We start from the raw sequence: 16096 nt of genomic DNA on the forward strand, positions 1-16096 counted from the left end.
TATCCATTTCAGCTTTGAGGGGTTGGGTATTTGTATTTCTATCTGATTGTCAGATTCTCTTGCACTCTTACAATCCCTGGATTTTTTTGCATGAACTAAATGCTGGTAGCAAATAAATAGCTGACCACTTTTAGATTTAGTTACATCTTTAATGAAGCTAAAAGCAGGCGACACATGCGTTCCTTGGAACACTCTAGTTTTGGATTTCTGTTAGGTTTTTGTTCTCAGAAACTACTAAGAATTAGTTCTCATATAATATAAGTTTAATAATGTGATTTAAAAGCAGTGTTTGAAATATCTGCATTTAACTCCGTTCCCCGCAGTTACGCTATTTGATCAGTTGCAATTCGTATGGAATGTCAAGGTTATCAACCTATAATTTTATTGGTACATTTAAAAATATGAACACATTCAATTCTTAGCTTATTTGAATCAAGCTCAGGGGTCAAAATTAACGGGAAATACTCGCTAAATACGAATTAAAAACAGATATTGCTATTTAAAAGCGACCTGTGGTCGCCAACTTTTGTGAGTAAAATAAAATCAGTCCTTTTCGGATTTTTTTTTAGTTTATTCCAGAGATGTGCGATAAGCATTGCCTCACACCCGGGGCTACCATTTTTGGGGGTAGGGCTAGTGATTTTATGCTGTAACAGGCGAGGAAAAATGTCGGCCAGACTGGGACCCGTTACACTCTTCCCCCCTTTTTCTTGAGGTTCTTCATCCTTAAAACCTCACAGAGACTCTTCTAAACTACCCGTGGGTTTTATTGTTGGGCGCCAAATGTAACAGGCGGGGAAAATGTCGGTCAGACTGGGACTCTAACCCGGGACTTCCCGCTAACCGTGCGGGTGCTCTAACCACTGAGCTATCGGGCCGACGTATCCAATCCCCGTTACAATGCACAAAGGTGCCCCACGGGCTAGTAAAAATTAAGATTACCCATGTAGCCTAATACATGAAAAGCCCTACAGGTATTTTATTCACTTTTTTTGCTATCAAATTCTCAAACAATGAAAAATTTCCAGGTAGCATGCTCCCGTTGTTCGTAAATCTCCATAATCTTATCCATTTTGCAGTACTACCGGACCTATTTACTCCCAAAAACGATCGTTTTTTCCTAATCCGAATTTCCTTCATTCCTTTGTTTATGGTAAATGCATGTAGATAACCCATTTAATTATTTACGATCACTTAATCAACTAGAGAAAAAGTCTTCTGTGATTTTTCAAAAAATATATTTCAAGAGTATTTAATGATTTAAGATGAAAAAGAATAATTTATTTTTAAAATTATTTTTTTTTATTTTCAGTCATAATTGATTTATATACGATTCAATTTTACTAGTGATAATTAAACTTTAAATTTAAAAAAAGAATGACCTTTAGACCCTGACTTTTTCAACGATAAACTATTTTTCCCCTACGTTTGAGCTAGTAACTTTACTTGGGGTAGTCTGTGGGCTAGTGCTTCATCCGATCAGGTTTCTCCTTGTATAAAATGACCTTAATACTCACAGGGTGTAAATAAGTTTTCTGTGAACTCATTCAAATAATTCCTATGTTAATTACTATGAGAAGAAAAAAAATGCCAGTGAAAGTTCAATATTGCTTGTAAAAAAATATTCCACTAGCTAAAATTTGCTAGTGGTCAAAAAGTTAATTTCGATCCCTGAATCTGCATTAGAGTTCAAATGCATGCAATATATGACAAAGTTCCTGTAGATGAGAATTCATGCATGTGTATTAAAGGGTTAAAAGATTGCGCAGTAATTTAAATATAAAATACATTTAAAAAATGAATTCAAGTTTTGTTGTTTGTAGCTTGTTTAAGCTACGTTCTCGCGAGAATAAAAACAATTAAAACTTTAACAAAAAAATAAACTCGCCTTGATTTAATGGACATATTGCAGATAAATAGTAAATAAAACGTTCTTCATTATAGTCAACAATGTTCAGGCTTAGATTTGGTAATGCAACTTAAATACGACGTCGTGTGACGTCAGAGTCTAGACGCACCAAATGTCACTTGCAGTTTGACGATCGAGTCCGATCTAAATTAAATCTGAATAAGTATCTGCGCTCGCCCTCACGGTCGCACCGTCAACATATTATATTTCTGCTCTGATTGACTAACTTAACTGCCCTGAGTAACGAAATATTAATATAGAAAGAACAAAAAAATTCGCTTTTATTAGGATGCATGAGCCAACTTCCAGCCCAACCCGGGGTGTACCTCTCGACGTAGGACAGCGCCGCGAGAATGCCTAGATGGTCGAGTAATCTAACACGCTGTTCCTGTACTGCTAGGAGACAGACTCCGTAGATCGAGAGTTCAATTCGGGTTGGGGCGGAAGGATCTAAAAATGAATTTCTACGTTCATTAGACATGTGAAGGGGGCATACCCCTGCTTTTTGTGCAATATTACATTATATATGCTTTATAATTTCTGTACAGGCTTCCTTAAAAACAGTTTTCATGGACATTTTTCGTTATCTGCAAATAGCAAAATATTTGTTCGACTTTGTGCCGATGTAAAATGTTTTAACTTCTACATTGCCCAATGAAGTCTGAAGCTTCCTTCTATTCCAACTGAGGGTAATTTTTTGGAAAAATGGTCATCCCCAGTGACTTTTCCTCCGATAATACTTCCCGATTCAGTCCTCCGTACTTTGTTTTTAGCTCACCTGAGCTGAAAGCTCAAGTGAGCTTTTCTGATCACATTTTGTCCGTAGTCCGTCTGTCCGTCCGTCCGTCTGTAAACTTTTCACATTTTCGACTTCTTCTCCAGGACCACTGGGCCAATTTCAACCAAACTTGCCACAAAGCATCCTTGGGTGAAGGGGGTTCAAGTTTGTTCAAATGAAGGGCCATGCCCTCTTCCAAGGGGAGATAATTAAGAATAAGTGAAAATTTGGTGTCTTCTTTTAAAAATCTTCTTCTCAAGAACCACAGGGCCAGAAAAGTTGAAACTTATGGGAAACCTTCGATACATAGTGTAGATTCAAGTTTGTTCAAATCTTGACCCCCGGGGGTAGGGTGGGGCCACAATGGGGGATCAAAGTTTTACATAGGAATACATAGGAAAATTCTTTAAAAATCTTCTTCTCAAGAACAACAAAGCCACAATTAGTCATATTGATATGAAATCATCCTCAGGTAGTGTAGATTTAAGTTTGTTCAAATCATGACCCCCGGGGGTAGGGTGGGGCCACAATGGGGGATCAAAGTTTTACATAGGAATATATAGGAAAATTCTTTAAAAATCTTCTTCTCAAGAACAACAAAGCCACAATTAGTCATATTGATATGAAATCATTCTCAGGTAGTGAAGATTCAAGTTTGTCCAAATCATGACCTCTGGGGGTAGGGTGGGGCCACAATGGGGGATCAAAGTTTTACATAGGAATATATAGGAAAATTCTTTAAAAATCTTCTTCTCAAGAACAACAAAGCCACAATTAGTCATATTGATATGAAATCATCCTAAGAGTAGTGTAGATTTAAGTTTGTTCAAATCATGACCCCGGGGGTAGGGTGGGTCCACAATAGGAGATCAAAGTTTTACATAGGAATACATAGGAAAATTCTTTAAAAATCTTCTTCTCAAGAACAACAAAGCCACAATTAGTCATATTGATATGAAATCATCCTCAGGTAGTGTAGATTTAAATTTGTTCAAATCAAGACCCCCGGGGGTAGGGTGGGTCCACAATGGGGGATCAAAGTTTTACATAGGAATATATAGGAAAATTCTTTAAAAATCTTCTTCTCAAGAACAACAAAGCCACAATTAGTCATTTTGATATGGAATCATCCTCAGGTAATGTAGATTCAAGTTTGTTCAAATCATGACCCCCGGGGGTAGGGTGGGGCCACAATGGGGGATCAAAGTTTTACATAGGAATATATAGGAAAATTCTTTAAAAATCTTCTTCTCAAGAACAACAAAGCCACAATTAGTCATATTGATATGGAATCATCCTTAGATAGTGTAGATTCAAATTTGTCGAAATCAAGACCCCCAGGGGTAGGGTGGGGCCACAATGGGAGATCAAAGTTTTACATAGGAATAAATAGGAAAAATCTTTTCAAGAACAGGAAAGCCGTGATTAGTCATTTTGATATTGAAGCATCCCCAAGTATTGTAGATTCAAGTTTGTTCAAGGCATCCTCCAGTAGTAGGGTGGGGCCATAATCGGGGATCAAAGTTTAACAAAAGAATATATATAAGAAATATCTTAAAAAATCTTCTTCTCAAGAACAACAAAGCCATAATTAGTCATATTGATATGGAAGCATCCTTAGGTAGTGTAGATTCAAGTTTGTTCAAATCTTGAACCCCCCTTCCTTCCTCCCCCCCCCCCCCCCCCAGGGTAGGATGGCAGACATCTTTAAAATTCCGTTTCAAGAATAGCAAAACCATGATTAGTTATATGAATATAGAAGCATCCTCAGAAAGTTTAGATTCAATTTCATTCAAAACATGGCAACTGGGGATAGGTTATGCCTAGAACAGTTGATCAAAGCTTTACGTATGAATATATAGAAGAAGAAATCTGCTGACAAAGAACAGCAGGGCCATATTGACTCAGGTGAGCGTTGTGGCCCATGGGCCTCTTGTTATTTCTCTTAAGAGTTCTTTGATTAGAATTAATTGTGCGCTTTTCTACAAACAACACAGTTTATACATTTAGGCATGTTGAATGGGTGTTTTCCGATCATAATGACAGTTTTAACAGTAAAAAAATAAAAATATTTTATTTTCCAAGTATGTACTTATCTAATACATGTATATTTTAAAATAGAAGTCTTCTCCAAGAATTAAACCCGATGAAAAAAAGATTTGACTAGCAATAGATTGCAGGCACTAGACACGATGTCGCATAGGTGTGCTCAAGGGTGAAAGTGAATAGGTTTGAGTCACGTGTTCAGTGCATCGTTATTCATGAGGTCAAAGTCGGGTTGAAATTTGTAAACAAGGTGTCTTTACTATAGAGACAAGTACCCGTGTATTTGAACTTTTTTGTAAATAACAAATGAGTGCACGACTATTTCAATTTCTTTCATGAATTTAAATGAATATAACTCTCTATAGTGACCATATTTAGGACAACCTGAAACATTAATGTGCTCATATTAAATTGGGCTTGCCAAAACGGGGTGTGGCCTATAGTCTATGAGAAATCGATGTTAACAACGCACCCCTGCTACAGTGATCAGATAATTGCCTATATATAGTGCATGCATGGAAGTAAAAATTGAAATTAATAAACTACAACGTTTGAAGGAAGGCTGAGGCAAAAATATGTAGAAAAACACTTGCGAATGCACACTACTGTATTAAAAAGCCAATTGCTCCATTTCATGTTTAACAGATTTTGGCAGAAGACATTATAATGAAAAGTGCAATGATATAATATTTCTTAAATATGTTGGAAAATAATCAACATACTAGATATGTTTTACGTACATTATTGATCAAGAAAAAGTATACATCCACATCCATTCTGTCCAAATTGCAAAGTTATTCTGTGAAAAGAACGGTTTTGTGGGCGTCAGAGTAAAATTTTCCCACACTCATTGTCACAAAGTGGCATTAACTATGTTGCGAGACCTACATTACCCATTTTCATTGACCTTACAATGTTAAATCCTCTCCTTATCTTTTTTCCCGAAGATAGCCCGAAGTAAACATTCCGAGCTACCAAGCATGATGCCTGTACTTCAACATCAGCATTGCTACTTTGTGAAACGCAGTCGGTAAATTTAATTTGGGACTAAGTGATTGGTATTTCTTAGTTCTTGCTAGTCACCTCATTTGCTTGGTCTACATGTATACAACGAACACTGAGCACAAATATGCTAGTACTGTCTAATATGTTCTGAAAAGACAGCTACTTTTGCCGTCTTGTGCTTACCTTTCGACCACCGGAGAATAAGCTTCTATGAAGAGGGAAAAATAATTAAAATATGAACCACCGTGACAATCAGAAAAAAATATGACTCATGTGATACTAAATAAAAATCAGCCTCTGTCTTCCAGTGCCTGGATCTTGTTACTCTGTCAAAAACTATTACATTTAAGGGACAGCTTTTCTTCTATTTTTATTCTTTTTCCGGTGGCATTTTTCATTTTCCGCTTTCTTATGACGCCTAGATTGTATTTGTGCATATTAATCGCATGGAGTCCAGAAGAATGCTTTCACGAAACATCAAGAATTCTACAGAATTAGATTAAAAGCAAAAGCTATAAAATTTCATGAACTAATTAATTTGATCCCCTTCTTAGTATATATAACTTTGTTACACTGTATGATGTCCTCTCCTTGAGTCCAAAAGGGGTTATGGTAGTGGTGGAGGTGGTGTGTATGTGTTTTTTTTGTTTTTGTTTTTGTTTTTTTGTTTTGTTTTTTTTTTTGGAAGGGGAGTATTTCAAAAACAACTCTTATTCGGATTATATCTCGCCCAAAGTTATTCCCCGAATCATCAAAGAATTCACTTTATGTGTCTTGTGTGTCAAAAGAAAGCCTTGCATATTCAAAAAGTATGTCAGAATCATATATTAGGAAATATTCAATAAAGTTTTTATGCATATAAATTTTCATGTCCAGATCATAACTAGCACATTATTATGCAGCTAAGCATAGTCCAATCGTGTCCACTGTTACTGAAATGGAATTTATAAAAAGGCAGATTGAATCCTTTTTCAGAAAGAAAACTAGGTATCGATGTCACTTAATGCTAATGATAGAAACAAATAAAGAGATACGATTATTTTTTATCTAGTAAACATACCGGAGGAAATTTTGAAATGGGATACAAATGCAAGAAAAAGATTTGCTGAGAGTCTCCGCCATGGAAGAGTAGAAATGTTCCGTGCACGAGGTATGATTGTGGGATGTGCAGGTGCAGGTAAAACAACTCTCCTTAGAAAGCTTCAAAGGAAACACACAAAAGAAAATCAAACTACAGAGACAACACTCGGTCTAGAAGTCCATGAAGATTTGTTTGAAATTAAAGATGGCACTTTATATGGTAATTCATTTTTACATATCAACAGTGTTTCAAATTTAGTTTCAACTGATTCCAGAACACATTTATACTACATATATAAAATTTTATAATTGCGCTTGAAGTAACTTTCATTTCATTTACATTTGGGAGGGACTGTTTCACATATATATATATATATATATATATTGTTCCCTTTTTATACGCCCGTCTTAAGACGGGACGTATTATGTTATAGCCTTCATGTCCGTCCGTCCGTCCGTCTGTTAGCTTTTTCGTGTCCGGCTCATAACTTTAATACTATTAGGCCTAGAATTATCAAACTTTGTCAGCTGATATGTCTTGGGTAGAAGGTGTGTCGCGCATTAAATGTAGGTCGCTCTGACCTTTAATTAAGATGCTATGGCCAAATATGGAAAAATCCTGTCCGGCTCATAACTAGAAAACTATTAGACTTAGAATCATCAAACTTGGCCAATTTATGCATCTTAGGTAGAAGATTTGTCGCGACCTATTTCAAGGTCACTGTGACCTTTAATTTAGTGAAATTTTCAAAAAAACTGTGTCTCTATACTATTAAATTTCACAATCCCCAAAAATGTAAGAATGTTACCTTATTCTTATTAAAAAAAAATGTTAAATCAAGAAAATTCTTTTTTTTTTTCATTATATACTTTACAGCAATCTATAACAAATGTAATGTTATAAAAGAAATTCCGCCTCACCCATGGGTGTAATCATCAAGCACTGGTCAAGGAGAACTTGATAACAGAAAATTACATGTCAAATTAGAGAGAAATTAATGACTTTAGTGTGAGGAACTGGTAGAGCATCTCTGATCAAGCAGGTGTTATCTATATCTCCTGGGAATTGGGGAAAGGAATCAGTGTTGGATTAAATGAATAAATGAATCTATTTGGTTAACCTTTTAACTTTTAAAATGAATTTGGTGAAAATTAATTAAAACTAACTTGGTAATGTATAATAAACTAATTTGATATTGTATAATATAATTAAAACTAATTATACCCAGGGGGAGGGGGGGAATATTGGAATCAGCATGTCGGTTTGTCTGTTTGTCAATATGAACTGCAGTTTAACACCAGTCTGACATTAAATCTCAAAAAAATTATCAAGTATTTTTTTTTTTTAATGTTTTATTGTAGATAGTTCCTACAAATCTAAGAGTCATGCAGTAACCTTATGAAAAATATTGCATCAAGATTACACAAGTTTTTGTTTCTTTTTATAAATCTTCGTAACAAATTAAAAAAAATCTCTGTTTTCAACATAATAACATAAATATTCATTTTTATTACATTGAATACAGACTATTAAAGCAGATAGTGCAGATCCATTCATCCCTTGGGAGTAATGGACATGCATCCAGTTAAAGATTATAATTAATGAGTTCAATGTATAGGAAGGCTAGCTGTCTCAATCATTTCTGTTAGAGCATCTCTGATCAAGCAGCTCTGATCTGTATCCTTTGGGAATTAGACAGAAAAACTGCTTGTCAGTTTATAGCATATGTCACTTGATGGCCAGCCTTTTATTTTCAAAATTAATTTGGTATAGATTAAATTGTTAAGACTATTTTGATAATGTTAAATATGATATTTTTATTTAATTTTTTGAAAATATCAAATAAATATGATAGATGGGGGGGGGGGGGGGGGGAGGAGGGGCTGCAGATGGGCATTTGTCAAGGTCTAACACAACCAGTTGAGAAATTTATTGTAATTAGTGCCTGCACTACAGGAAATGTATAAACATCAAATATTATAAGGAATGGAAAAATCAAGGAAATCTTTGAATTAAGGTTGACATGATTTTCTTGCACCCTAAACTGTTTAATTTAATATGATAATTGAACAATATTTGACGGGCGTATCATGCTGTGGCGAGGCACTTTATTGTTTTGTATCTAATCAGATTTCAGCGTTAATGATGAAGATATTCCTGTTGCAAGATTCTTACGGCACAATACAGAGGAAGAGAAAATGGTTATCAAAGGCATTCTTCATCACAGCAGCCGTGGTACAAAGCTGATCAGTATGACAGACTTTGCCGGACAAGTAGCTTATTACGCATGTCACCAGGTTTACTTGTCAAGCAGAGCGTTTTATATCGTGGTCATTGACATGTCTTTGGGTCTGGATGAGGAAGTTAGAATTTACCACACTGATCGCCATAACCCAGAAGGGTCATTGTTCCATTCCTGGAAATACAAAGGTGAGTTTCATAAAAAGCAAACTATGTTTTCTTCCTTTTATTCTAGACATCAATGGATGTTTCCTCTATAATATTTTACATGTACAACCTTAACTTATTCATCAAAACGATGAATAGTTTTAAAATGTTTTAATACCAAATCAATAACATTTATAGGGCAATAAATTATTTATATTCCAATATTAATCACTGTTTAATGTTATCGATTTTACTGACTTAACCATCCCATTACCCACAATAGATTGATCTTACAGCACCATGGCTAAGTTCTATAACCTGTTTAGAGAAACGCTTTGTTTTATTATAAGTCAACATACATTTTTTTATTTAACAATGTTGTTATTTTTTATTGATGTATAACATTTGAAGACAAAACTAATCGCAGGTTACTGAAAAGAGATTTATAAATACAATTACCCACTTTAAGAAAGTAAAGGACAATTATGATAACAACTTTAGGTACCTTTTATCATTTATGTTTAAAACGTTTCAACAAGACAAAGATAAATGTGTCTATTTTACAAGTAAAAAATATCAGATTTCAATGCAAAACAAATCCTGAATGATGATCCTGTGATTAAATAATAAGTCCTGATTTACATATGATTTAATTTTATGAGCTTTTCATCTATAAAGGACATTTTACATGTAATATTTGAAGATCATGAGAATTTGACTTTCAAAACTGAGAGATTTTTCAACTGTATTAGTGTTAATGGGTAAGATTAAGATAACATAATTACCTTCCTCAGTATATTTTAAGAAATTTCATTCAGATTTACCTGTGCAAAGTTCGATTATTTTATGAATATACAGTCTTTAGCAGTATACAGTTAAAGTATAGGAACTGGAATCTCATTAATTCCGTAAATGATATACTTTTTAATTGTTTTATTATACCGATACAAAGTAAAATATAGAGGATAACGGGTAAGCGGGAATTAGCTTTCGAAAGAGAGATTAGCTCACTTGACTTACGCACGTGGGTTAGTATACATGTATATCTAAATATTATACTGATACAAAAATAAAATCTAGAAGATTACGGATAACCCGCAATTAGCTATGGAAGCAGGGCTTAGCTAATCTGACCAACGCACGGGGATTAATCCATTCACAGAGATTGTAATGAGTTATTCACATCTAACGATCTAATTTAATAGATGGGGAAATCAGTAGAGGTATAATAAAACTAAGTAACGCATCAAAAGGAGATATGCTAGTATATTTTATTCCCCTGATCAGTATGTAAGATATTTTTTCTAATGTCTTATTTTATATTTTTTGTTTGTTTTTTGTTTAACGTCCCTCTCGAAAATATTTCACTCATACGAGACGCCACCACTTGCCGGTGGAGAGCTGCAAATTTTTAGGTCACCTGAGTCACTCAGGTGACCTATTGCTATCCGTTTTCGTCCGTCGTCGTGCGTTGTCCGTCGCGCGTTAACTTTTGAACATTTTTTTACTTCTTCTCCAGAACCGCTCAACCAATTTCAACCAAATTTGATATATAGCATCTATGGGTAAAGGGGAACAAAAATTGTGCATTTCATGGTCCCTGCCCCCCTGGGGCCTGAGGGATGGGGCTAAAACCACCAAAATTAATTCAATCTTTAAAAATCTTCTTCTTTACTCCTGGACATCAAGCAGTCAAACTGTTGGCATGATTGTAATAAGCATTGAGCCCTCTACCAAAATTGTGAAATTCATGGCCCCAGGGTCAGGGGTTCTGGTGCTAGGGCGGGGCTATATAGGTCATATAGTGAAAGTGCATTATTTCTTTGAAAATCTTCTTCTCTACTCCTGGGTATTATTGAAACAAATTAAATACATAGTTATGATAAGCAAAAGTGACTCTACCAAAATTGTGAAATTCATAGCCCCAGGGTCAGGGGTTCTGGTGCTAGAGGGGGTGGGGGCTATATAGATCATATAGTGCAAGTGCATTATTTCTTTGAAAATCTTCTTCTCTACTCTTGGTTATTATTGAAACAAATTAAATACATAGTTATGTTAAGCAAGAGAGACTCTACCAAAATTGTGAAATTCATGGCCCCAGGGTCAGGGGTTCTGGTGCTATTGCGGGGCTATATAGATCATATAGTGAAAGTGCATTATTTCTTTGAAAATCTTCTTCTCTGTCCCTAGTTATTATTGAAACAAATTAAATACATAGTTATGATACGCAAGGATGCTTCTTCCAAAATTGTGAATTTTATGGCCCCAGGGTCAAGGGTTCTAGTGAAAAGGTTGGAGGGGGGGGGGGGGCTCTATTGATTATGTAGTGAAAAAGCAAAATTTCTTTGAAAATATTTCTGCTTCTGGTTAAAAAGCAAAGAAGCTAAGTATATAGTTATGATGAGCAAGAGTGCTTTTTCCAGAGTAGTGAATTGCATGACCCCGGGTCAGATGTGCTGGTGTAGGGGTGGGGCTCTTGATAATATATTGAAAATGCATTAATTCTATTAAATAATCCTGTCTGCTCCGTAGTGTTAAGCAGATAAACAAAATGATCACTTATGATGAGCAAACTTCTGGTCCCAGGGTGAGACTCTAGTGTTTTTCGGTGGAGGGGGGGGGGGGCTCTATTGACAATATATTGAATCTGTAGTAAAAATGCATTATTTCTTTAAAAAATGTTCTGTGCACTTGGGCATATCAGAGGCAAAAAGATTAAAAGTTTTAATAAGGAAGGGTATTTTTACCAGATTTTTTAACATCTGGACCATTTGGTCAAGTGTTTTGGTCCTGGCCAGGGCTCTATTAATTTGTATTCTACTGAGAGGAGTTATTCCCCTTTGTCATTTACTTTTGATAATTAATCACTGTAAACAATGTGCTTGAAAGGTTAATAGAATAAGAGAATTATGCAAGAATTTTTATTGTATAATACAAAAAGTATTTTCATAGTTTTAATGATTAGGTAAACTTGTAAGTAATAGATAAATAAAAATGGAACAAAAATAACTTGTCTTATTAAATGTTCATCAAAGACCAAAAGAGGCCAATGTAAGAGATTTCAACAAGAAATTAAAATAGTACAGAAGCACTGATAGGATTTTAATATACAGTATAGCGATAGTGATATATGGGGAACAGATTAGAGCCTAATTTATAAACTGTCAATGAATACTAGATTAATTATTTTGTTGATCCTGATCACCCTATTTTTCTTGCTTTTGGGCAACAAAGCTTCACCTTTCAGTTCATTTTATACTCTATGGATCCTCTAAATTGTTGTGTTATACTCAGGTGACCGTTAAGGCCCTTGGGCCTTTTGTTTACCTGTACTTGGCACTCAGGACCATTGAGCAGTTAGGGATCTTTTTCGTGCCAGCACCTACCGCGACATGGGATTTCAGTTTATACGGTCTAATCCGAGGGACCGGTCTCCACGTCTCACAGGTACAGTGGGATTCGAACCCGCTACGTAAAGATCAACTCTTTACTCCGCGACTCTAGAGCAAACGCTCTACCACTGCGCCACGCAGGCGACTATAGCTACATTTAATTTTTACCGACACACAAAGATACATGCTGCATTAATTATGTCATTGTCATAAATAAAACCCTAAACGTGTGCATAAATTATACGTTCGTGGTCTTTGCAGTTGGGGATTTTCTTTACTGCATACATTCATATAAGTTATTGATCTTTACAGACTATTTCCATTTCTGGTTGCAATCAATACAGACATACTGTGATGTCGGAAAAACACACACAAGCCAGGAAAGCGCAGAGTCAAGAGGCAGCTTTCATCCTGTTATTATTGTTGCTTCTCATGCAGACAAAGTGGTAAGAAACAATACAAATCCTACAAATTTATAAATACAAAAAAATGAGTTTGCTGATGCTTAATAAACAATTATTCCATGATCTAGCATCCTCATATTCAAGGATTTGTATGTTTACACGATCATAGCAAAAATCAAACGGCAGGTATAATCGGTTGACAGTGAAAGCTCACTCCTCCATGGCACCTGACCCTACCTCTGTTTTCAGAGGTCCATGTTTGCTCTGCTCACAATTTGAATTGTTTTATCAGACTTTGAGTACTCAATTGTAGCACTAGGCAAGTGACAAAACATATCTCTACATGTTGAATACCTTACACAGTAGGTAAAAATCCATTTTAATTGTATATATTGCATTCACTATCATCTTTGTACGACTTGGGAAAACCAAGTACAATCCCAAGGAGATTGCTAAGGTTTCACACGTCACAGTAAGCAAGGGTATTTTACCAGATTTTTGACTTTCTTGGGCAACATTGCTTTTTCTATCAGTTAATTTTGTTTTTTACTTCTATAGATCATTTACAGTGTTGCATTATACTCATTTGACTGTTATGTCCTTGGGTCTCTTTTTATATAATGTTGCATTAATGCCAAAATGAACGTTCTACCAGTACGCCCACTAGTGATACAATTCCCCATTTACATCATGAATGGTCAATACCAACGTCTAAAAATGCTATGAATTAAAAATCAAAAAAGAAAACAAATATGTGCAGCCTAGATCACTAATATTTTGATACATTAGTGGTTGACCTTAGAACTTAAACATGATACTATAGTACAGTAACTGTTTCTGCTATTACTATTTAATTAATTTTTTATTACTTTTGTAGAAAAACTTATTGAAAGCACAATATTTAATCTTTTTTAAAACAGAAAGAGGATTTGCAGAAAATGTTTTACGAGGAACTGGAAAACTGCTTATCCGATGAACAATCTTTGAAGCACCTTATATCTCCGAACAGATATCTTAAAATCGAATGTCCACCAAATAACTTGTCATCAGAACAACAGGACTCAGTTGAATGCCTCAGAAAATGTATCGTAAAAACTGTAGAAAGTATGCCACAGTGGGGAGAGGTGATTCCTTTGAAATGGGCAAATCTGGAAAAAGTCCTAAATCAGATGAAGGAAAATAAAAAGAGGGTTATTTCAGTACAATACCTTAAAGAATTAAAAAACGTAGATTTACCTTGCGATAAAGATCTTGAAGATGGCCTTCGGTTCTTACACGAAATAGGTCAGATCGTTTATTTTGCTGAGGAGAAAATGAAGGATGTGATAATTGTTGATGTTCAATGGTTTGTTGATGCCTTCAAATACATCATTACTGATGAAAAACATCTAGCTAGAGAAGGTAGCAAAAATATTTTACTTACCACAGGGAGAATTACAGAATACGAGCTGAAAGAGACATGGGAAAATTCTAAAAACAACTATATTAAACATATAGACGTCATTTTACCATACATGAACAAACTTGGTTTAATGACAAAAGTTCAGGATGATCCTAATGGACACATATATTACATTCCAAGCATGAACAGAACTGATTTTCCTAAAGATACAATCAAGAGTAGAGAGAAAACCTCAATAATGGTGTTCCGTTTCAAAACATATTTGCCTCATTTTTTCTTCTTTCGACTGGTTGTAAACTGCTTAAAGGAATGGGAGGCCCTAGAAAAGAAGTTGTATAAAAACGCAGCATTTTACAAGGTAGAAGATGCTAGCCATTATATTGCCATTGCGGTTAACAAAACATCCATCCAATTGCAAGTGTTTACTCCCGAAGGGATGCATTTGCAGACTCAATGTGTCGTACAGATCAGAAAAACAGTGGCGAGTCTGCTTACAGAAATAACGCAAACTTTTCACAGACACATTGAATATGAAATTGGATATTACTGCAAAGACATAAACATTACAGATGAGGATGAAGATTTCTTTATTAGTGAAAGTGACGTTATGAAAGTAGGAACAAGCTCTGGTAAAGGACAAAGGCCTTGTCCAAAGCATGCCATCGAAAACGTGCATCAATTTGACAAACAAGGAATACTGCAATTCTGGGTCTAGAAAGATGTCATTTACTTTTTGTTTGCGAAAAGGGTAATATAATGATTATTCAATTTGATAAAAAAAAAAAAAAAAAAAAAAAAAACCTGCTTGAACAAGGAACATTTTTTATGGTTTTTGTTGTATATCCTTATGTGTAGGTATTTTAGCTCAGTTTTCATTTCATTTAAGCAAGCTTAACTAAGATGTCAGTCCTACAATTTATTTCTTTTTTCTGAATTTGTAAGGATATTGCAATATCTGAAATTCAAAATAATGTAAATAATATTATAGAGTGTCAGGATCATTCAACTATATTCCGTATTACAACTATTTTCTAAGGCACTATTAATAATTCAATATTTGTATTCATTTTCCTATTACAATTACATTCAATATGATTAACAGCAAAATTAGATAGCTCTGTTTTTTTAATACTTAAGTCTTAAAATATCGAAATGTTTAATTTGCAGTCAACAACATTTCTTGACAGGATTTTTAAAAAAAAACCCAGATAACCTTTATTTAAAGTCAGTATGGCAGTTAAAAAGACAACACAAGCTCTTATGAGCTTTTGACTGACATTATTAATATATACATAACAGTAAAATTACATAACAGTAAAACAATAAAATAAATGTCCAGTTGTATTTGGTTTTTGATTTTTGTCTCGCTAATAATATTTTCATAACCTATTACATGTAAATCAACGGAACTGTCTGTAATATGTTCATTATATTAATTTTTCACTTTGTATAATTATCATTTCTGTAACATTTTATAATCATTGTAGAATTACCAGTTTTATTTCCATTAATTTTAAGCGCAAATGAGCTTCATCGATTAAAGTTTGCAAATTATTTTTGTGTCAGTCTGAATAGATGTGTGCTTAGATTAACATTCTACATTTGCGCATTTTTAAATAAATGAATTTATTCCACTTTTTGCACAAGACATTTCTGAATTTTTGGGATACAGAAACGGTAGGACAAAAAAT

At 34.6% G+C, this 16096-nt stretch overlaps 1 protein-coding gene across 1 annotated transcript in view; it reads left to right on the forward strand.

Moving 5' to 3' along the window:
- The window catches only part of LOC133201424 (uncharacterized), a 63907-nt gene extending 48725 nt beyond the window's left edge, over positions 1-15182 (forward strand). Inside the window, exons 7-10 of the mRNA XM_061337227.1 lie at positions 6790-7038; positions 8950-9249; positions 12912-13045; positions 13924-15182. Coding sequence (XP_061193211.1) covers positions 6790-7038; positions 8950-9249; positions 12912-13045; positions 13924-15120 — 1880 coding nt within the window. The 3' untranslated portion in view covers positions 15121-15182. The remainder of the gene's footprint in view (positions 1-6789; positions 7039-8949; positions 9250-12911; positions 13046-13923) is intronic.
- The last annotated feature ends 914 nt before the right edge of the window (positions 15183-16096 follow it).

This window comes from Saccostrea echinata, unplaced genomic scaffold (assembly GCF_033153115.1).
Source record: "Saccostrea echinata isolate AGI-Se365-2 ecotype Australia unplaced genomic scaffold, CSIRO_AGI_Sech_v1 ptg000044l, whole genome shotgun sequence".
Taxonomy (NCBI): domain Eukaryota; kingdom Metazoa; phylum Mollusca; class Bivalvia; order Ostreida; family Ostreidae; genus Saccostrea; species Saccostrea echinata.